Source organism: Schistocerca americana, chromosome 8 (assembly GCF_021461395.2).
Source record: "Schistocerca americana isolate TAMUIC-IGC-003095 chromosome 8, iqSchAmer2.1, whole genome shotgun sequence".
Classification (NCBI taxonomy): domain Eukaryota; kingdom Metazoa; phylum Arthropoda; class Insecta; order Orthoptera; family Acrididae; genus Schistocerca; species Schistocerca americana.
In genome coordinates, this window is record NC_060126.1 from 368,025,737 (window position 1) to 368,048,642 (window position 22,906).

The 22,906-nt window shown below is 39.5% G+C and overlaps 1 protein-coding gene across 2 annotated transcripts in view; it reads right to left on the reverse strand.

Moving 5' to 3' along the window:
* Positions 1–4,985: 4,985 nt before the first annotated feature.
* The window catches only part of LOC124546024 (oxysterol-binding protein 1), a 299,394-nt gene continuing 281,473 nt past the window's right edge, over positions 4,986–22,906 (reverse strand). The window contains exons 12-13 of one of the 2 annotated variants that reach the window (XM_047124997.1): positions 20,262–20,482; positions 4,986–5,436 (exon numbers count right to left, since the gene is read on the reverse strand). In XM_047124997.1, the coding sequence (XP_046980953.1) occupies positions 5,294–5,436; positions 20,262–20,482 (364 nt within the window). In that variant the 3' untranslated portion in view covers positions 4,986–5,293. The remainder of the gene's footprint in view (positions 5,437–20,261; positions 20,483–22,906) is intronic. The other variant, XM_047124998.1, reaches the window with a different exon arrangement.

The window sequence follows — 22,906 nt, forward strand, 5'->3', positions numbered from 1 at the left end:
TTTTTGTTTTACTACAGCCAAACATGTTAAATTGATAAATGTATATGTTTGTTAATTTAGATCTGGAATTGTTACCTTATTGAGTTTGGTTGTTATGATACAATTTGTCACAGTAATTAAATTCCTTTAACAGAAATGGAGAAGTTAAACATCTGGTTTGAATTGGTTGTTTGATGGAAAGAGTATTTTTGAACATACACTCCTACTCAAACTATTGTGTACCCAATCTCCTCTGTAAGTACTGGAAATTTGTAACCTGAATATATAAACAACCTGCATTTCCATCAGTAATTACAAAATGTTTAATAAAAAAAAAGGGCTTTTTACCTGTTCAGCTGATTTAGATGTCCACCGCAAGATCAGAATAACTTGCGCATGACAGTAAAGTTATGTAGTTAAATAGCAACCTTTACCAAGGTAGTACCATTGTCAGTAAAACAAAAATTTCACTGTGGGATTGATAAAACTACACACAAAAAGTCACAAAATTTAAATGAAAAATAAAACATATTGTCCTCAGCATGACACTCTGTCCACCTAAATGACAGACTTGTACAACATAGACAAGTAACAAGATCAAAGTACATCTGATCACGTCAGATAATTGGAAACAGATTTATGAATACTCCGTGTCTTAATTGGAGATGACACGTACAATACTGTGTATGTTCTATATTATTAATACTGTAGCGCGGGCGCGCGCGCACACACACACACACACACACACCATTGTGCTTTTCATATGTAATTATGGAGTTGTTCTACCAAGAAGTGATGGAGGAATCAGTTAACTTCATCCCGTAAGTTATGTTACACGATTCACACATGACACTATGTTGTTAGTGACTTCACTAAATCTGCCATTACCATCCAGATCAACTGTTGCTGTTATCAGAAAATAATTTACAGAGATCAATGCCAGCTAGCTCAGATTGTAATCTGTCTTCACAATGGAGGCTGGTGACACATATTTTGCAGTTAGGCTTGATTTGGAGGTAGTCTGTTCAGATGTTGGTCGTAGAAAAACAGCTAGTCTATTTTAGGACAGCAAGAGGAGGAGGAGGAGGAGGAGGAGGAGGAGAGAGGAGAGAGGGAGTCAAATTCCTGACCTCCACCAGTCATTTACCCAGTCCCTTGTGGAGTGGGACCCCATGACATTATGGATACTGATCTACATACAGGATGGTTATTATAACCTCACGATCCATCCTTTATCTTATTAGAGAGTAGAAGGTTATGTTGCAATCAAAACCTTATCTTTTACTTTTCTCGCCCCCCCTCCCCCATACCATACCATACCATACCATACCACCACCACCACCACCACCACCACCAACAACAACAACAACAACAACTTGAGACACTGCACTTTACACATCCATTGCAGCCACCAATACTGAGCAGTTACATGTCTGACACTTAGGACATATTATCTACTGAAACTGTATCAAGCACTAAACCACATGGAAAGTAAAACAAGTATATATTTATGGAGAATTACTGTACTAATAGAATTAATCGAGAACTTCAAAAACAATCATTTCTTTTCTGTATTACATAAAAGAATTAAATTTCATATTTGCAAGCATTTCTGCTTTTTTATATACTTGAGGACTAATTAATAGTTATTTATTTATCAGATTCCATGGGGCCACACAAACCAATGCTACTTGGCAATGGCATGAGTCAATACATTGTTTAAAGAATGCTGATAAGAAAATATATAAACCAAAAATTAAATGATAAAACATGAAAAAACAGTGTACAAATAAACAATGCATCACAGAGAAAAGTTCCCAACTACTGCAAGGAACTCCTCTACGGATTAGGAGTGTGCCACAGAAGTTCAGTCAATACAGGAAAATTAGGGGGGAAAAAATCAGTCACAAATTTTTGCACAGTGATAGAGGGGAGTGATCTAAATAATACACAAAGTCCTCACAGGTGGAGGGTGAGTATTGGGGTGGAGGTTAGTTTAAACGTCACTTTTATGTTTTTTCTCAAATAACTTTAAAATGATGATTTCTAGTGAAAATGTTTCCCAGTACAAAATTGAATTAAATTAAATTTCCAACAAATAGGGTCCTATTTTTTTTTTCTAGGACTAACAGTTTTCATGTTTCTGGGATTGGAAAAATCACAGATTGTTAGAAATGTTGTTCTAATGGTATAAAATTAATTTTTATTTTTAAATGAAGTGGATTAAAAACAAATACTAAATGTTTGTAACACATCTAGGTGCAGAATAGCCATAATGAGGGATTAATTGTTTACCAGTGGTTAACAGGGAGGAGGGGTTGTATGTGGGAAAGAAGTACAAGGGAAGGTATGTCACCAGATTGCTTTCACGCGCTTCCATCCATCACAAGAAGGAACTACAGGATGTTTCCACAGCACACCTTATGAATTGCAAGTGATGTAGTGTGCAGACATGTCTCGGGAGAGTGTGTGTTACAAAAAATGCATTAACACTACATGGAATACAGATACAAGTTACCGCTAACACTAACGCGGGTAAGAATGTGAACAGAATTTATATGAGTCCCTGCTCACAGTTCTTCACTGATAAAGTTCTTCACCTGGCAAATTATTCTTTTCATAAAATTGTTGTTACACCATCCTGTAATTCCCACTGTCCAGTTTTAATACGAAACATACCTATAGAGAAGTGGCTCTGAAAGGTGGTGGACATGGTCAGTGTTGGCAAGAAATGAAGAATCTTTTGAAAACAAAAGCTGTGTAAAACTCGCATATGGAAACACTAAGTAATTTTCTTACCTCCTCAAGAAATGAGTGGCCCTGACAACCTAATAATTCAAATTGATACATATATATTACTGTTCTGTTGGGTCACAATATTCTTGTGTGTGCCTTTATCCTATTCTCTTGCAAACTTTGAATTAGGACTAAAACATTTTATTTCTGTATTGTACAAATGACGAAGTCCTCTAAGCACTTAAAGATGAGAATACCATAATGAAACCATCAACCTCTATCTTTACAGACACTGTTCAAGATCCCATCAATTATGAGTCAGGCAGGGCAATTCTTTCACACCAAATCTGACCAAATAGTGCTAGTGGCCGTGTTCTGTTTACTACCCAAAGCTTCAGAACACTATTACTGAAATTATTCATGACAGATAATCACTGTTAAGTTTAAGTTCCACATTTCCCAGCAGTTTCGCAGATGAAAGCCATTTCACTTATGGGATTCTAATATTAAAGACCACAAGTGCACACTGGTGAGGAATGAACGTTGCTCACAAAGGCAAATGACAGTATACAAGAGATGTAAAAGCAACAGATTTTAAGTTATATTTTGATGACTGTGGCAAGAAGAAGAAGAAGAAGAAGAAGAAGAATTAGGGCATCTCAGCATCTGTCAAATACAAAATTAATTTTATAGAACATTCAAAGGTACACAGCATAAAAGAAATGGCTAGAAGAAAATTATGATGATAATCAATGTTATTTATTACACCAAATGACAAAGTCAACAATTTTGTTGTTGCTATGTCATAATTATAGGAATTAGGAAATCACTTAAGTGACTGCATTTGTGGCATAACGTACAATTCACCCACGTGTCTGGATAACTGTGTAAACAGAAAAATGAAAAGAAAAATCATTTTCATTTCTTAAGGGATTTCATTCACAGCTTCCAGATTTGTACAGTTACGTCACAACAAACACTACCTTTCACATTATAACAGAGGCCATAAATATGTGACAATTACATACACAAAATTATCTTACAGTAAAGCACAAATTTTATGGTTTCACTGGTAGTGACTTTTTTCTTCACCTATTAACAGCACTTAAAATATACCTCACGATGTAACTGCTAATTGTACCAAGCAGATTTCCTCCCTACATGAGCCATCTGAAAAGCAAAAATATAATGACTGCTTTGTTGTAAACAAAATTTGGACACCTCTGAAAATATTTCAGTCCTTCGGGTCAATGCAGAATGCAACTGTCTGTAGTAAATTACATGCAGCTGTGTTGTAAAAATAAATTGTGCCTACACAATAAAAGGCACATCACACAACAATAATATTTCTGTCCTATATTCACAACATGTCTCTCATGTAAGTTATGTTTCAGATGCACTTCAAGTGAAAATGATGCTGGTAGTAACACCTGCATTACCACAGACAAAACTTACCATGAACTTCTTCATAAAAATACATGTACAGAACTAATATTTTACAGACAGAATGGCTTACTGGATTATTCTAAATATGGAAGCCAGTTGAACAAAGAACCTGACAATAATATCTGAGATTTACAAAACATCCAAACTCTTGTTACAAAGGAACAATCTCGCTAAGTCTGATCTACACTAAATAGAAAGATGTTAGCACAATATTTTAACATAAGTGTGACAGAATGGGACTATATCAGCATGACAAAGATCACACAAACAAAACTTATAAAAATAAACATCTCAATGGTATGAAGCAATCCACAGCATAAATAACACTAACTATGAAGTATAAGACAGATTCAAGTAACTCTGTACAAAAGTTGCACCAAATCATACAGTAGAGTATCAAATATTACAACAGATCAACAACAACAAAGCTGCCATAGAAAGCATAAAACACTCCTTCACAGTCATCACCACACGATTAACAGAGGTAATCAAATGTCTTCTTTAAGTTAAACGTACACCAACAATTTACAAAGACAGCAATCTCTGCCCTGACCCGCCCCCCTTCCATACCCATGAAGAAGAACATTATATCACAATTCATTCATTATCCCTGTCCCTCCCATCCAGGACAAACTGGAAGAAAATTTACTACTGCTGAGCCTTTACACGCTTAACAGTTCACAATTACAGTACATTCTGACCTAAGAAAAATATTAACTACAGCCTTCCATTAATAACATAGTAATAACACAATACTTACACTCTGCTGCGATCCTCCCCCCCCCCCCCCCCCAACCCCCCCTTAGCGTGCAAGTCCGTGCGCGCGCGCGCGCACACACACACACACACACACACACACACACACACACACACACACACTCTTTACAAAATGTTTCTGGAAAGTGCTCTACTTCTGACGTAACACAGTGAGGTTCAATTAAAATGGACAGAACAAAATACAGAGAAATAAAATACACTTTTTTCTTTAAATTACAAATTTATTTACATGATAAATTTGGATGGCGATTATACCATCAAGGAGATGGCTATTCAATGTAGGGCTCTTCCCTACAGTAAAGGAAGAAAACAGTTGCAAGACTGAGGAAGTAAGAATAATCCAGCACCATGGCAGCTAGAATATATCAGGGCACACAGCCCAATCCTGTTTATCTTTGCATGCCCAGTACTGTCCTTGATACATATGGAAAACATTGCCAGTGAATGGCTCCTTCTCTTTCTTGAACCACACAGGCTCATATGGAGTGTACGGACGACCTGCAAAAGGAAACAGAAACACACTGATCACTCAACTTAAAATCTTTTAGATGTATATTATATCACAGGAACATTATTATTTGTATACAAAGACTATTTATGAAATTAGAAGTGGGCAATGTATGTGCAAAACAAGATATAGATAAAAATCAGCAACTTCAGTGTGACACATGGGGAGATTTTTTTTAGTAACATTAAAATAAGGGGTAATGCAATCAATAAATAATTATGGACCAGAAAAAATCATGTATGCGATAAATGTAGATGCAGATGACAATTCCAGCTCAAAATGTGAAATTACCTAATACATGCATTTTGTAGCCAATTACATCCATACTATACTGTTAGCAATGATTTTAGAGAAACTCCTCAAATCATGGGCTTGAGGGCAGCAAATTTTTCCTGTAGAGGGGTAGTGAATTTTTCAATAACTTGACACTAGCCAAAACAGCCTTGCTATGTTGCTAGTGAACATCTGAAACCAAGGGGAACCTATAGCCATTATAGGAGATATTTGACCATTACGGGTACAAGAAAAAGAGGCGAATACAGAACAATGAAACAAGCAAATAACACCAACAACCATAAGTCCAGAAACCAAAGGTTTCACGGGTACAGCTATGTTTACACCAGTGAGGTGTAATTACAAAGTTATGAACTACTCTCATTAGATTTTATCATCATTGTGGAAACCTATGTAATGGTACATAGTGCCTTTGACAAAGGCTCCCAGATTTCATGACTTGAACCTGTTGAGTTTTCTTTTGTGGGGATACTTAAAAGTTCTGTGCATTACAGCCTTGTTGATAGAGTTGATGACCTCTGAGAACAAACTATGGATGGTCATCAATGCATTCAAAACAAGTCTGGGACTTTAAAAGTACACGGGCGTTGATGAGGAAATATTCTGAAGCCTGTCTTCATGTGAAAAGTGGATATGTGGAACACTTGTTCTTTAGAAACACACACACACACACACACACACACACACACACACACATTTGTCTTTGGCCCTGAGGCTGGACTGCAACAGCACCTCATGTGAGAAACAATCTGGCATGGATGGTGAGGGATGAGGATCGGGAGGAGTGTGGGGTGGGGAGGAGGAGTGATAGCAGGGTAGGGCTGGGGAAGATATAGTGCTGCTTATGGGAGCATAAAGGGATGTTGTGTGGACAGAACAGGGCTGCGAGGTGCAGTTGGGAGGCTTGGGTGGGGGGTGGAGGGGGGGGGGGGGAGTAAGGAGAGAAATAGAGGAGGGGGAAAAAAGACTGTTGAATGTGTTGTTGGGGGTAGAACACTGTTAAGTGGAAGCAGGGAAGGGGACAGGTAGGTGAAGGCCAGAGAGTTACAGGTATGTAATATATATTGCAGGGAGAGTTCCTTTGCAATGCAGAAAAGCTGCTGCTGGTAGGAAGGATTCAGATGGTGCAGGCTGCGAAACAGTTTCTGAAGTGAAGCATCCTGTGTTGTGCAGTATGTTCAGCAACTGAGTGGACCAGCTGTCTCTTGCCCATTGTTTGTCAGTAGCCTTTCATGTGGATAGACAGTTTCTTGGTTGGGATGCAGCCAGAATGCAATGGTGTCGTGTTGATTAGAAGCAGTCATTTGGAGTGATATGGATGAGTGGGAGGGGAGGGGGAGGAGTCAGTGCTGCCTGACAGAGCGTGCAAGGATGAGATGGTGCCAAACAAGTCTCTCTGGTGTGGCACTGGGAGGCTATGAGGGAGGAGGGGCAGGGAACAGGGGCAGAAAATGGGAGCAGCAGAAAGGAAGAAAGAACAGCTGCATTGGCAGTGAGCAAAATTCAATGAGGGTTGGAGAAGAGAGTTGGGATAAACTGTTGGGTGGAGGGTGGGCAGTATTTTACCATAGGATAAGCCTGTGATAGCAGGCTGGGTGGGTGTATCAGGCAGTTCTTGCACTTTGACCTTCACAGGGATAGGATCCCTGCGACAAGTGGTTGGGTTTTTGAGTGGTGTAGGGGTGGACTAGGTTGTTGTGAAGGTTGGGCGGGTGATGGAACACACTTTAGGAGGCATGATGATAACCAACCAAAGCCCTGCTGAAGGATATGGTTCAATTTTTCCAGTCTGGGCTGGTACTAGATAATGAAGGGGATGCTCATTTGTAGCTAGTTCTTGGGGAGTGGTTGGTATATGGCATGGGAAATCTGTTTGTGGGCTAGGTCTGGGGGACAGTGCCTGTTTGTGAAGGCCTTTGTAGACCTTCAACATGCTGGGCAAGGGAGTTTTTGTCACTGCAGATATGCCATCCCCAGATCAGGATGTATGAGATAGAGTTTTTGGTGTGGAAGGGATGGCAGCTGTTGAAATGCAGGTACTGTTGTTAGTATGTGGGTTTAATGTGAACAGAGCTGTTGACAGAGGAAGCAAAGAGAAGGTGGTCAGCATCCAAAAAGGTGGTATAATGTGTTGAGGAGGACCTGGTGAAACTGATGGGACAGAAGGTGTTGGGGTTGTAAAGGAGTGAGGGGAGCGACGATAGGGTGTCTTGGCCACGTGGCCAGATCATGAAGATATCATGAATGAACCTAACCAGCACATTGGTTTGGGGTTTTGGGAGGCTAGGAAGTTTTCCTCTGGATGGCCCATAAACAGGTTGGCATACGAGGATGCATATGCCCATGGTTGTGCCGCAGTTTATTTGTTGCAAACCTTCACTTAAAGGAGAAGCAGTTGCATGATAGGAAAAAGTTAGTGAGGTGCATGAGAAATGAGCCACAGGGTTTGTATTCCAAAGGACAATGGGAGACGTAGTGTTCAATAGTGGCAAGACCTTGGGCTTGAGTGATCCATGAGGTGATGGGGTGGAGATGGTAGAGAGTCGGTGAAGGACGTCATTGGTATCTTTGAATGGGAGGCTAGATTTTGGGCAACTGATTGGATATGTGTTGGTCAATGAGGGCTGAAATTCTTTCAATGGGGGCCACAATCAGCAGCTAGATTGGGTCATTTGCGATAGTTGGGTTTATGGCTTTTGGGGAGCATGTAGGTGGGCATGTGGGCTGCCATAAGTCTGAGAAGAGAAATGGATTCCGGGGAGAAGTTTTGGGAAGGTACTAACTAGGCTTTAAGCAGAGTTTTGAGGTTATGTTGGACTTCTTGGATGGGACCACTCTGGCAAAGTTTGTAGGTGGAGGAGTTAAGACAATGGGCAGACGCTTTCCGCCAGGTAGCCACTGTGATTCGTAATGACAGTGGCGGAACCTCCGTCTGTATCAAGGATGATTAGGTCCGGATCTGTTTCGAGGTTGTATGTGCCTGTCCTTTCTTCTGCTGAAAGGTGATTGTTCTTGGGAAGGGACCTGGGGAAGGATGGTGAGGCCAATTTGGAGGACAGATTTCCTGGAATGTGGCCAGGTGTTGGTTAAGTGGGACAGAGGAGAGAGGGAGGGGAGGATTGTAGTTGGACTGCGGTTTGAACTGGGAGAGGCAGGGTTAAATGTTTGAATTAGGTAGACTTTGGTTGGAGGGATTGGTGGAAAAGAACTGTTTCCATTGCAGGGCTCAGGAGAAGCAAAGTACGTCTTTGACAAGTTGAACATGGTTAAATTCAGGTGCAGGGCTGAAAGTGATGCTTTGGATAGGACTAAAACTTCTGTGGGATTAGTTTTGGTTTGAGATTTGGTGGAGTGTTAGTAGGGAGTTTTGGGGGATGCAGCAAGTTGAAAAGGTCAGCTAGGTAGAGTCTGGGTGCTATGCGGGGTTGACGAAGAAGAACCTCATGGATCATATCTAACCCCTATCCTACAAAACATGCTAGATTTCAATGGCTGCTTCACAAACCGGGCAATCTGGATCCTCCCCTACACCACCAGCTTTTCTGAACTGCGCAGGTGGGAGTTAACCTTACAACACATTCTCCACTTCCAAAATCAGTGCCCCCCCCCTCCCCCCCCCAACCCACACAACGTAAGGTAACCTACTGTCCCAACGGCCTCCACTCAATAGTTTCCATCCACTCTGTCCTCCCAATTTCCCTCTTCGCTGACCAACCCCAGATTCCTGTTTCTGCTCGACGTGACTCTGCTGCAGTCTGGTAGCAGCAGCGGTAGGGAGCAGTCATGAATGCTCGATGTGCGCTTCTTATGTGGATGTCCTTTTCTGAAGAAGACTTTGGCTGAAAGCTAAGTGCGTAACAGTCTTTTTGTTGTGGCAGTCTGCAACTCTATGTGTCATCCTTATGGTGAGTAGCAATCTATCCTTAACACAATATTGTTGATACCCCAACTGGGACTTTCCATTGTTTTATTTCCAACAGTTATTAGTTATTTGGTTCTCAGGTCTGCCATGGGACCATGTTGAGTAAATCTCACAATATTTCTTTGAGGAAACTGCTCGGCATTGTCTTGTGTTTGCTGCTGATTACCGACGGCACATAGCAACTGCCGGTGTCCTAGAAGCAACAAGTGAGTGTTAATATCTTAAGACTTTTTTTCAATAGAGCGGCTATTCCAAAAATCAAGTGAAGAAAAGGAGTCCACTACCATTACAGAATTCTAGCCATACTTTTACAGTATTTCCTCAAGAACTAGAGGTCCCCTAACAGCCAACACTGGATGTGTCTTTTTGGGTTCTGTCAAAGATGACTGCAACCTCAGGAAGCAAGGCATATATGAGATTACATGTGAGTGTGGAAAGTCGTACATTTGCCACACATTTCATGCAGTGAAAGACCAATGTGAGGAGGAGGAGGAGGAGGAGGAGGAGGAGGAGGAGGACGACGACGACGAGGAGATTAGTGTTTAACACTGTGTCCACAATGAGGTCATTAGAGATGGAGCACATGTTTGGATTAGGGGAAGGGCAGGCAAGGAAAGCAGCCATGCCTTTTCAAAGGAACCTTCCCAGCATTTGCCTTAATCAATTTAGGGAAATAATGTGAAACCTAAATTAGGATGTAAGATATGAACATTCATTTGTTTCTTCTCACTACCAAACTTATCCTTTCATGCTGTGTGCTACACACCAGGAAATATCTTAACATTATTGTAGCCACATTGTTTCAGTGTTATCTTCGCCCTGTTATTCCGATTATACGCAGAGGACATCCACTTTCCAGTATTTGCAACTTAATTAAATACAGATGTTTCATTTTATATTTTATACACACAATGAACATAGTGTATTTGCTACAATCAATGTGAGTCGATTTCAATTGACACAGTCTCTCTCATCAACTGCCATGCCATGAGTTTATTCCATGTACTGTATAGCAAAGGGTGGGCAATAGACAGCCCACAGTTGGTTTCAATCTGGCTTATGCAAGAAATTTGTGGGAGAGAGCGCAAGGCACTCGCATTGTACTCTGTCATGATACATTGCTGGATACTGGACATTCTGTTGTTCACATTTTTCTAGTTTTGCTTTGGTAAAATATAAGTGGTATACATAAAGTTCAAGAGATCTATGCTTTTAAAATTTAAAAGCGAATAAAGAAATGATGCCTTAATTTGTTTAGTTTTACGTAAACAACTTATACCCATGAGACCAGTCCTCAAAAATATTTTTGGGAAAATATTTAAAATATCCTTGTTTAAAGTCTTTGTGGATATTATCATCCTAATTTCAACAATTCCAATGACCTGCCAGTGGCCAAAAACTGCAAAATTACTACTCTCAGCTTGGCAAACAGGGACTGCCAGCCTCACTGCCATATTTTATTTGTATAAATGCTACCTACTAATTTTTGTCCATCATTGATGTATTAGAGGGCTGCATCTGTTGAAACTGAAGGTAATTGGAAACTTGTATCATGACGATGTTTCAAGATGCTTGGCAGCCCACCTTCAGATGTTTACATTTATTTATGTGTAATGAATATTGTTTATTTATTAATGGTTTTACATAATTTACAATGGATATTTTTAAGATGGTTATTGTAAAACATCGTAAGTAAATAAACAATGTTCACAACACATTAATAAATGTAAAAATCTGAAGATGGGGTGAATGTGAATGAACTAAAAAATTTCATTTGTTGGCATGTCATGTCAGGAAAGAGGCGCCATTTGTGATGATACATTACCCCATCAACATTAACGTTTCAGGCTCTAGCTCTATAGTTTTGACTTTACGTGCTGGGAACACTACTGCCACATCACATGATAAAGTCAGCCCAGTGATCTTTAAGTACGTATGTAAATTGGGCCCACAGGTCACCAAAGATTTTCCATGCCTGGTGTAGCATAGCCTCATGTTAAGTAATTTAATTACTGTGTTGTTTCTTTCAAGTAATTGATTTTTTTCTGTTGCAGTTTTAAGATGGAGAACTGATGTTACCAAAAGAGATGGGAAAACACTTTCGATGGGAGAGAAAGTTAAAATCCTCAAGAGAGTTAAGTTCATTGTGGAACACATGTTGTATCAACAAAGAACTTAAGAAATTCTGTGTCTATGCTACATACTACCATAAAAAACAAAGACTATTTTCGAAAGTATAACAGTGGAGGAGGAGGGGGGGGGGGATATAGAGGAGGAAGGGGAAATACAGTATAACCTCGCTTTTGCATTCCCGAAATTAACATTTTCCTGCTGTTTTTTATCGGTCCCGCCATATTTTGTAAGCCCACAATGTTAATTTGCACCTCATTTTGCGTCAACATATTTATAGTTTTCCCGCGATTTACACATTATGAAAAAATGTTTGTGGAGAAAGAATGACACTGGCATTATGTTGGCCATCCACTAGTGTTTACACATATTACGTGGTTAAGTTTCTTGACACCAGGGCACTCTACTCAGTGGATCTGAACCGGTAATAGTGTAGAAGTTGGAACAATTTGTGCCATATCTCCTGCCACTGCCAAGCTCTACTTGGCATGGTGGCTGATGGGAGTAACTAGGCTCGTTCAAATGAAGATATCATGACCAATCACAACCTTTTCCTAACTGTCTCTACTGCGCAAATGCAATTTCTTGATTGCTGTAATCATCATGAGACCTTTGTTGAACCATATTTAGCGTGTTGCGGCATGTGGCCACTTGGAGCGTTGATTGACACCATGATTCGATTTGCGTTGCTCAAATGTTTTTAGTTTGAATACAGTGCCAGTTATGTATTTTATTCATGCTGAGCAAAACTTGTTTCGAGAATTTATTTTCATTGTCAAGTGCAGTATTTACGTAAGTATTTTTTGTGATGTTACACAAAGAAACAATACGAGTGATAGTGTGTGTGCGCGCGCGCATGTGTGTGGTTTTCTACATGACTGATGAGGCACAGTACCTGATGACCTCAAAAGATGACTACAGTGCAAGAGACGCAGAATAACACATATTCAACCACCACACAATATTGATTAACTGAGTTTCTGCCATTGATTTACATCTTTCCTGCATGATATTTCAACTGTGTGACTCGCAGTTGAAATATCATGCAGGAAAGACGTGAATAAACGGCAGAAACCCGATCAATCAACATGACAATGCCTCACCGGGAAAGCTTGAAGAATTACCACACAATATACTTTGCACTTGACAATAAGAAAAAATTCTCAAAACGCTTCATGGTAAGCATGAAAAAATACGTAACTAGTGCAGTATTTCATTATTTAAAAATGAATAACAGCTGCTGGCTTTCAAAAACATCGATTATAACATATGATATTGAGTCAAACGTTCCCTCTTCCCAAATAGTTATCAGTTCCACTTACATCAGCAGTTTTTGTTAGATAATAAACAAGTCCCTGACAAGTCTTTTGAGGCCTGTTATGTACATATATAATACATAAAGTGCAAGGGGGTATCCTATACATAACTTTTACAGCTCAAAAAGGTATTTCCCCACATTTTAAAGTCCCTTGAATAGTGTATATGTGGGGTTCCACTATGTGCCGGTTATTCCGAATAAATGGAGATAGTGGCCTGATACATTCAAGGAGCATTAAAATGTGGTTTATGAAACTATATATAAAAACTAATGATATGAATATAATAGAGGGAAACATTCCACGTGGGAAAAATACATCTAAAAACAAAGATGATGTGACTTACCAAACAAAAGTGCTGGCAGGTCGATAGACACACAAACACAAACATCACACAAAATTCAAGCTTTCCGCTCCCGGGATTGGAATGACTCCTTACCCTCTCCCTTAAAACCCACATCCTTTCGTCTTTCCCTCCCCTTCCCTCTTTCCTGATGAAGCAACCGTTTGTTGCGAAAGCTTGATTTTTGTGTGATGTTTGTGTGTGTATCGACCTGTCAGCACTTTCGTTTGGTAAGTCACATCATCTTTGTTTTTATATATATAAAAAACTGTTAGTGAATGTCACAATGTCAGATTATATGAACTTATTAAGCAATATAAAGTGAAAGATATTGTCAACATACGTGAGACTGGTCTCTTGCAATGCCCTTCCAAACAAAACACTTGTCTTCAAAAGCGAAAACTACTATGGAGGTGCACACAGTAAATTTCACCTAACAGTAACGCTTGGCACGAACACTGATCACTCAGAAAAAAATTAAACCTTCTGTGACTGGCAAATAATGAAAATCACATTGTTTTAAAAATATAAAAGCACTGCCAATGAACTACAGTGCCAATAAAGTGTGGATGACTTCAAAATTATTTGAGAAGCAACTGCATATTCTTGATGCAAGAGTGGGAACCCACAACAGGAAATTTCTCTTGTTTGTGGATTATCGCCCTGTACATCCACACAACATAGGTTTACAAAATGAGCAATTAAAGTTTCTGCCAGCAAACTGCACAATCAAACTGCAGCTCTTGGATTTGGGCAGTATCCAAGTCTCCAAAACTCACCAGAGAAAAGCCATTCTCCACAAAGCATTAATTTTGCTGGAAGCAAGAAAAGAGCCAGTTTCCTTTAAAAAGTCCATTTTAGATGCTTTGCCCTGTATCGCCAAGGCATGGACAGGGGTTAAGGAGTCCAACATCTCCAACTGTTCTCGGAAAGTGGAATTCGTTCAAGCAGATGAAGAAAATGAATCTGACACAACAGATCTGAGTAATAATGACACAAACTCTATTTGCTCATGTACAGGTACATCTATACTCTGCACACCACTGTGAAACGCATGGCATACAGTAGATCCCACTGTATGAGACAGTTATTAGGGCTTCTTCCCGTTCCGTTCATGCATGCAGCACCGGAAGAATGATTCCTTTGTGTGCACTGTAATTAATCTAATGTTGTCCTCATGACCCCTATGAGTGCGATACACAGGCAGTTATACTATATTGCTAGAGCCGTCAATTAAAGCCAGTTCTTGAAACTTTGTGAATAGGCTTTCTTGGGATAGTTTACACCTATCTTCAAGATTCTGCTAGTTCAGTTTCTTCAGCATCTCAGTGACACTCTCCCACGAGTCAAACCAACCTTTGACCATTCATACTGCCCTTCTCTGCATCCATTCAATATCCTTTCTTAGTCCTATTTGTGTATCACACATGAGCAATATTCCAGAATGGGCCAAATCAGTGATTTGCAAGCTGATATAGACTGATTGCATTTCCCCAGTAATCTACCAACAAATCTTAGTCTACCAACAGCTTTACCCATGACTGAGCCTAAGTGATCATTCCATTTCTTATCTACAAAGATACACACCCAGGTGTTTGTATGAGTTTGCTGATTCTAACTGTGACTCACTGATATTATAGTCATAGGATACTACATTTTTTGTTTTGTAAAGTGTACAATTTTAAGTTACTGAATATTTCAAGCAAATTGCCAATCTTTGCAACACTTTGAAATCTTATCGAAATCTGACTGAATGTCTATGCACCTTCTTTCAGACTTCATTATAAATAACGGCAACATCAGCAAAAAGTCTGAGGCTACTATTAAAAGTTCATTAGTATACAACACAAATAGCAAGGGTCCGAACACACTTGGGGGCAGATGCGAAGTTACTTCTGCATCTGAAGATGATTGTCCATCCAAGAAAACATGCTGCGTTGTCGTTATCAGAACATCCTCAATCCAGACGCGAACTTCGCTTGATACACCATATGACCATACTCTTGACTGTATATGTGGTACTCAGTAAAATGAGGACTCAAGAAATACTGCATCTATCTGACTGCCTTAATCCAAAGCTTTCATTACATCGTGTGAGAAAAGTGAGAGGTGGGATTTGCATGATCAATGTTTTAAGAATCCAGGTTGGTTGTCAAGGAGGAGGGCATTCTGTTCAAGATACCTCATCATGTTTGAGCTCAGAATATGTTCTGAGATTCAACAATGAATCAACATCAAGGACATTGGGCGGTAGTATTATGGATCACTTCTACTACCCCTCTTGTAAACAGATGTCACTATGGGACATGGCTTTTGTTTGAGGGACCTATAATAGATTATAGTTAGAATAGGGGCTATCTCAGCCACAAATTCAGTGGAGTCTGACAGCAATTCCATCGGGCCCTTGAGCTGACACTAAAATTTATTTTACTAGTCTTTCCTGTGGTACAAGGATTAAATAGGAGCAATTCTCCTGGGTTTTCCTTTGTAAAAGAATATTTTAAAATGGAGTTAAGCACTTCAGCTTTTGTTCGCTAGTGACTGGACACTAAGTTTGGTGCCACTAATAGCATTCACACATGAGTAGAATTTCTTTGGATTTTGTGAAATATCATTTGACATTAGTCTACTACAGTAGTCACTGAAGGCTTCATGCATTGCTCTCTTGACAGCCAAATAAGTTTCAGTCAGCATCTATCTATAGTCCTATGCTTTATTTTATACTTATTATGCCCTTATCTCCGATTGTTTAAAAGCTTCTTTACAGTGATACCACAGAAGGTCCCTCCCCTTATGAACTGTTGTTCTGAGTACATATCTATCTAGCTATCCACTGATGGGTCAACTACTCTCTTAAATTTGAGCCATTGTTCCCCTACATTCCCCTGCCCTGCACTGAAAGAGTCAAGTTTATCATTCAAATTTGACACTACTGCTTTTTTTTTTATCAACCTTACTGAACATATATACCTTTCTACTAGTATTAGTTGTCATTTCTACTTTGGTAATCGTTACTAACACAAATTTCGATGTGGACCTCCTTAAAGGGGTTAAGTCTATTTGTTGCCATTAGATCCAATGTATTTCCACCATGGTGGGGTTCTGAACTATCTACTCTTGGTAATTTTCAGAGAAGGCATTTAGTAATGTTCCAAAGGACATCGTGTTATGCCCACCAGTAACAGAACTGTAATTTTCGCAACTGCCTGTAGGATGATTACAATCTCCACCAATGTTTACTGTATGATTGGGGAATTTATATACATGCGAATTGAGGTTCTCTCTAATATTTTTTGTTAGATCACGAGATGAGAGTGGATGATACAAGCAGCCAATTACTATTTCATGCCCACCCCTGATACAGAGAATTGCCCAAACACACTGACAGTTCAATTTCTGTCTCGGTGGATTTCAGTTTCTTGTCTACTGCAACAAATACACACCTTCAGTTTACATTAGTTTTTCCTTTCGACACACACTTAAATTTTTGGTCCAGTACAAGATTTCCAACAAAATGGCAACAACATTGTCACTGTTGAAAGAGGATCTGTTGAAGATGTGACTGACTTCCCTGTACAGGAAAACAGCAACAGTACAGGAAGTGAGAGTTACAGTGATGATGACAGTGAGGTTCCCTCTACTGCAGATGTAAATGCAGCAGTGAAGACAAAAACACACACACACACACACACACACACACACACACACACACACACACAGGTTTAACTTTTGCAAGCTTTTGGAGCCAGTGGCTACTACTTCTGGTAGAGGAATTGAAGGTGAAGGAAGATGGCTGAAGAAAAAGGACAGAGGTTTAGGGAAAGGGGTATGGTTCAGAAAATTTACCCAGAACCCCAGGTCATGGGAGACTTACCAGACAGGATAAGAAGAAGAGAGTGTTTGTTGAGGACTGCACCAGACGAGATTTCAAAACCTGAGAGCTAAAAGGTGAAAGACAGGTTAATATGCAAGACAGAGATTACCCATGCATGATGTTTTAGTAGTAATCTCTGTCTTGCATATTACTCTGTCTTCCACCTTTAAGCTCTCAGGTTTTCAAATCTCATCTGGTGCAGTTCCCAACAATCAGTCTCTCCTTCTCATCCTGTCGATTAAGTCTCCCCTGATCCACAGTTCTGGGTGACTTTTCTGAACTGTACTGCTTTTCCTACAAAACCTCCCCAGTCTTTTTCTGCGTCCCTCTTTCTTCCCCTTCCACTCTTTGTCAGAAGAAGTAGCCACTGTCTCCAAAAGCTTGAAAAGTTGAAACCTTTTTGTGTGCGTGTTCCCTGCTGCTTGGTGATTAGATTTTTTTATCTATCCATTTATTCCTGCTGCCGATGAAGACATCATAGCTTTCCATTGTGTTTATCAACTAGAAGACAACACTGGAAAAAGTTCACCAAAAAATTTAGAACAAACCACAATTTTGGGTCTTTTGTTAAAAATAAACTTGTTTATTAATGTTTTATAAAATGTGTGCTTAAAAGGCTAAAGTGTCGTATTGTGCCCTCCCCGGGAATCTTTGCTGTGGCGACAGATTGATCTGTATCGTAGCCCGACGTCTTGGCTGATTTGCAGTTGACAATTTGGATGCGAGTTGGCGAAGCCACGGAATGTGAAATATAGGCTGTGGTAACAGATTGTGCTGTAGTGTAGTGCCATATTTAATGTACTTTACAACATTTCACACACTTTCTGTTACAAAATCTAAAATGGCTAGATAAATTCTGGGTAATACGTACATCTGCTGACATCACTTTTGCAAGAAAAGTTACACTAAAAATGATGCGTTTTGGAGACATCTTTAATGTAGTGTACATTTTAGCTGCATTTTTCATAGGCTGCTAGTGTAAATACTAAAACTGCCAAATACAGAACCTTATCTTCGCAAACACGTAAATCAACAAAGCACTTGCTAGCTTTGCATAATTTTTAGTGTGATTTGTTGTGCCAAAATGACAGAAAATTTCACATCAGCTGCTAAATATAGTACAAAATACAGATAACCTTTATCAGATGATAAACAAGTCTCTGATGAGTATTTCGATGCCTATTATGTACACGTATCATACATATAAACTACAAAAATTCAAGGGGCGGACCCTGACCTTATACATAAATTTTACTGCTTAAAAAGTTATTTCTGGTATTTTACATTTTCTTTAATTTTACACCATTTACTTTAAGTCCCCTGAAAATGTAAAAACAGGGTTTTACCATATATGCATACTGAGGGGTTACAGTGTTAGTCATTCATTTGTCACAGTCATTGTTGATCAGGTGGCACTCAGAAGGCCAGTCTGTGTGCCCCCTGTTTTGATTCTGCACACAGTAGCTATGTTGAGTTTAGAGGTGAACAGTGTTGTAACATTCACTGCAGGGTACAACCGTGCCTCATCAATGAGTACATACTCCTGTGGAACAACATCGGCCATTTGAACAGGGCCTTATCGATGGGTTACTGCATTTGATGAGCATAGCGTGTTGGTGGTGTATCGCTGCTTTCATCAGTTGTCTGTGGATCATTCCCATACCAATAGATCATGTTCTGGACATCCGTGTAGTACAGATGTACGACAACATCAATGCACTGTGTGAGCACATGGTGGCCGAGCAAACATCATTCAGAGAAGAAATCCGAGCACCTGTTCCACCTGCTATGTCACCAAGGGCCATAGGAAATATTCTGCTTGCAGCAGGACTAAGAGCGTGTATCCTTCTGGCCAGGATACTGCTGACCCCATGATGCCGCCAAGCACAGCTAATCTGGTGTCAAGAAAAGAGTTCAGTGGAGAGTGGAATGGTACTCTGTTCTCTTCAGTGATGACAGCAGGTTCTGTCTGTATGTATGTGATGGACATACATATCCACAGCATAGATCTGGTGAGCAGCCTATTCCAGAGTGCATTCGCCCACAAAATACAAATGCCACCCCAGGCTTCATGGTACAGGGAACCATCGGTTACATTTGTCAGTCACATCTGGTGTTCCTCCACAGTAAATTAACAGTGCTTGCTACACTGTATAGACTGTTATCCTTGTGCTACTGGAATTTCTTCAACAGGAAGTAACGTGTGTTTTCAGTAGGGCAACGCACCATCACACATGGTTCCTGCTATACCCTGGCTTGCAAGATCATATCTCTTGCCAATTAAACATGTATGGGACATGATGCAATAGGACATGTGTATTTCATTTGGTCTTAACTTATCATATACTCCAACATTGATGCACCTGTCACATCACTTGTCAATAAAATTACCTTGTTCTTAATGGTGCTGCATCACCTCCCCCCCCCCCCCCCCCTCCTCCTGCCAGAAGGGTAGTTTCTGTTCTCTGATTGTTTTAAAAGACAAATTATTTCAAGATATAATTGCAACTTTTAAGGGACCTTTTCTACCCCACACCATTCTATAAAAGGGATAGAAAATGAGGGTTTAAACACCCCATCAATGATGATGTCATTAGAGGTCAATCAAAAGTTCAGAACATGAATGGAAATCAGCCATGTCCTTTTCCAAGGATACATCCTGGTAATTGCCATGTGTGGTGTAGGGAAATCGCAGAAAATCAACATCTAGACGGGCAGATGGGAATTTTAACCACTGTCTTCCTGAATCCAAGTTTAATTTATTAACAATTGGGGCACTTCACTTAATCATTCTATAAATAGGATGCCATTGAAATGAATGAGGTTTATCTGCAAGATATGACCCATCTAGTCCCAAATATGGTAATTAATATGAAAAAGATTCTTACTACAACTTCTGTAAGCTGATATTGGAAATATCTAAGTAACTAACTAACCGTCTGCAGCGGCTTTCTCAGCTGCTGATTCTCGCTGCCGCATAGCATGCCTCTGCTTCTCCTCGAGTCTTAATTTTTCTGCATTTGCCTCATCCCAACGTCCTTCTTCCATCAGCCGTTGGTCAGGTCTATAACGCGAGTCAGTTGGTGCCACACCTTCCTCAGGTTCATTTAGTTGGCATGCCAATTCTGTGAAGTTGTAGTAACGCTCCGATTCTGGACTGAAAAAAAAGATGTGAAGTACGTTAATTTCAACAAATCAAAACAACTGCAGACAACTTTAATAACTTACAATAAACGCCTAAAACTACCACTGTTAGTGCAAATTAAACTGAAAATAAGCATTCTGATTATTAATTTTATTTAGAAACAAATTATTTAAACATTTGTAATATTACTACAGCTCCTTTAGTAAAACTACATTACTGCCTCTATGAGTGGAAATATGTGGAATGAATACCACTGTAATTCCTGACCCTAAACAGGAACACAGAACAATCTTTGTAAGCTTATAAAGTAAGTGTGTGAGACAGTAACTCACATTTTGCAGCAGCCTATTCACACATAAATCACTAAAGAGGAATTAAAAAAATAAATACATAAAATTAAAAAGAAGTTGTAGCTAACTGGGCATATCCCTAGTTATCAGGCAAATAAATGTAAGTAGTGCAATATAATACCATCAAACAACAGAAGCATCCACGAACTCTTACTGTAAAAATGGTTTTTACTTATTCATTTGATTTCAAGAGTTTTGTAACTTTAATTTGTTGTTTACACTATTTTCTACACATTTCCGTAAGTGTGTTCATAGTAGTGTAAATGTATGTCAAACAAGGCAAATGCAATCTGTCACATGGTTTCATGTACTGGAGTCACAGAAATATTATGAAAAGGAAAGCTGCTACTCATCGTACAATAAAAGTGCTGCGTCACAGATAGACACAACAAAAAGACTGTCACAAATCAAGCTTTTGGCCTGTAAGGCCTTTGTCAAAAATGGACTGCGCGCACACCCAAACACACAGTCTCGGGGAACTGTAGCCTGAGACTACAGTTGTGTATTTGAGGTGTGTGTGTGTGTGTGTGTGTGTGTGTGTGTGTGTGTGTGTGTGTGTGTGTGCGCGTGCGTGCGCGTGCATGTGTGTGGTGGGGGCGTGAGCTACTTTTGACGAAGGTCTTATGGGCCGAAAGCTTTATATTTGTGCTGTGCCTATCTGCAAGTCAGCATATCTGCTATATGGTGGTAGTAACTTTCCTTTTCATAATATTGTCACATTCCATCCTGGATTTTCCATTGTTTGGAGTCATAAAAATATTTCTAAATATTTAATGTAATTGTAAGCTATGACACTATGTATAGACACTATATCCCAACACTGGAATTTGTTGCATACTGACCACATAAACTATGATTTCTTAGTACCTATTTTCGAACTTGTTATAAATAGACATATGGACTGGCCATCACTTACCTTCTGAGAGTGCTTAGGCGTTGCACCTCCTGAAGGTAAGTATTGGTCATTATAGTGTGATTAAAATTACTCAATAGTTGATACTTCACACGGAGATGGTTTCAACCAATCAGAATGTTCAACATCATGCCTGAACCATTTGTCGCTGCCAAAGTGCCACAACAATTGGTCAGTTCACTTCCAATTTTTTGGACAGCATTCTTTCTTGATTTCTTTGGATCCCCTATCATGGATCTGGCACTTTCATTTTGTATTTCATCATACATGATAACCACACCAAAACAAACAAACAAACAAACACACACACACACAAATGCTAATGAAATAATACATTTTATACACAGCAATAACTAAACACCACAGGATACTTCCACACAAGAGGCGATTCAGTGTTACATATGCAGTTATCTTAATCACAGAGACTGACTGACATTCGTACAACATTCCTTGGAACAGATTTTTTGAAGGCTGCAATTCATTATTGCGACTGGGTGGTCACAGTCAAGAACATAAGAACTTTACTCAATGGTGAACTAGAGTGCAATGGTTAGTGTATTGTTTTGCTGTGTCGAACGTCGTAGGTTCGAATATCGTTCCATACCACGAAATTTATTTATTTCTACATCTAATCAAAAGAATTTATCAATTTTATTCAGTTAATTGGTTTAAAAGTAATTTTTTTAATTTCTGATTCCCTGTCACGTGATTTTCTTCACTGTACTGACTCTTATTTGCTCTTATTTTTTTACCTGTTATTCTTTCTTTGTCTGGAATCTGCCTTGCCTATAATCTGTAGCCAATTACCAATGAGGACTGCTCATCTGTTGGCAACACAGCAGCTCATGTAGCCAGTTAGAGGATAGTTTCAAGTGACCAATGATGTAAGAAATTACAGTTTGCTTTCAGTACTGAAACTGAATTTGTTCTTTCTTGAGCTTGCTCGTAGGGATTAGCTTTAACAGCAGTGAACAAAGTGATCATAATTTCATTTCTGCCACAGATTGTTGACCACTGCTTTCTGAGATACACTGCACATCAAGAGGCTGTGGTTAGCTTAAGACAGGTGTTGAAATTCAAGGCTACAAAATGTGTCTTCTGCGCTGGTCAGTCATTGGTCGCTTAAAATCAGCTGTTAACAGAGGAGCTCCCATTTCTGACATGTCTCACAGC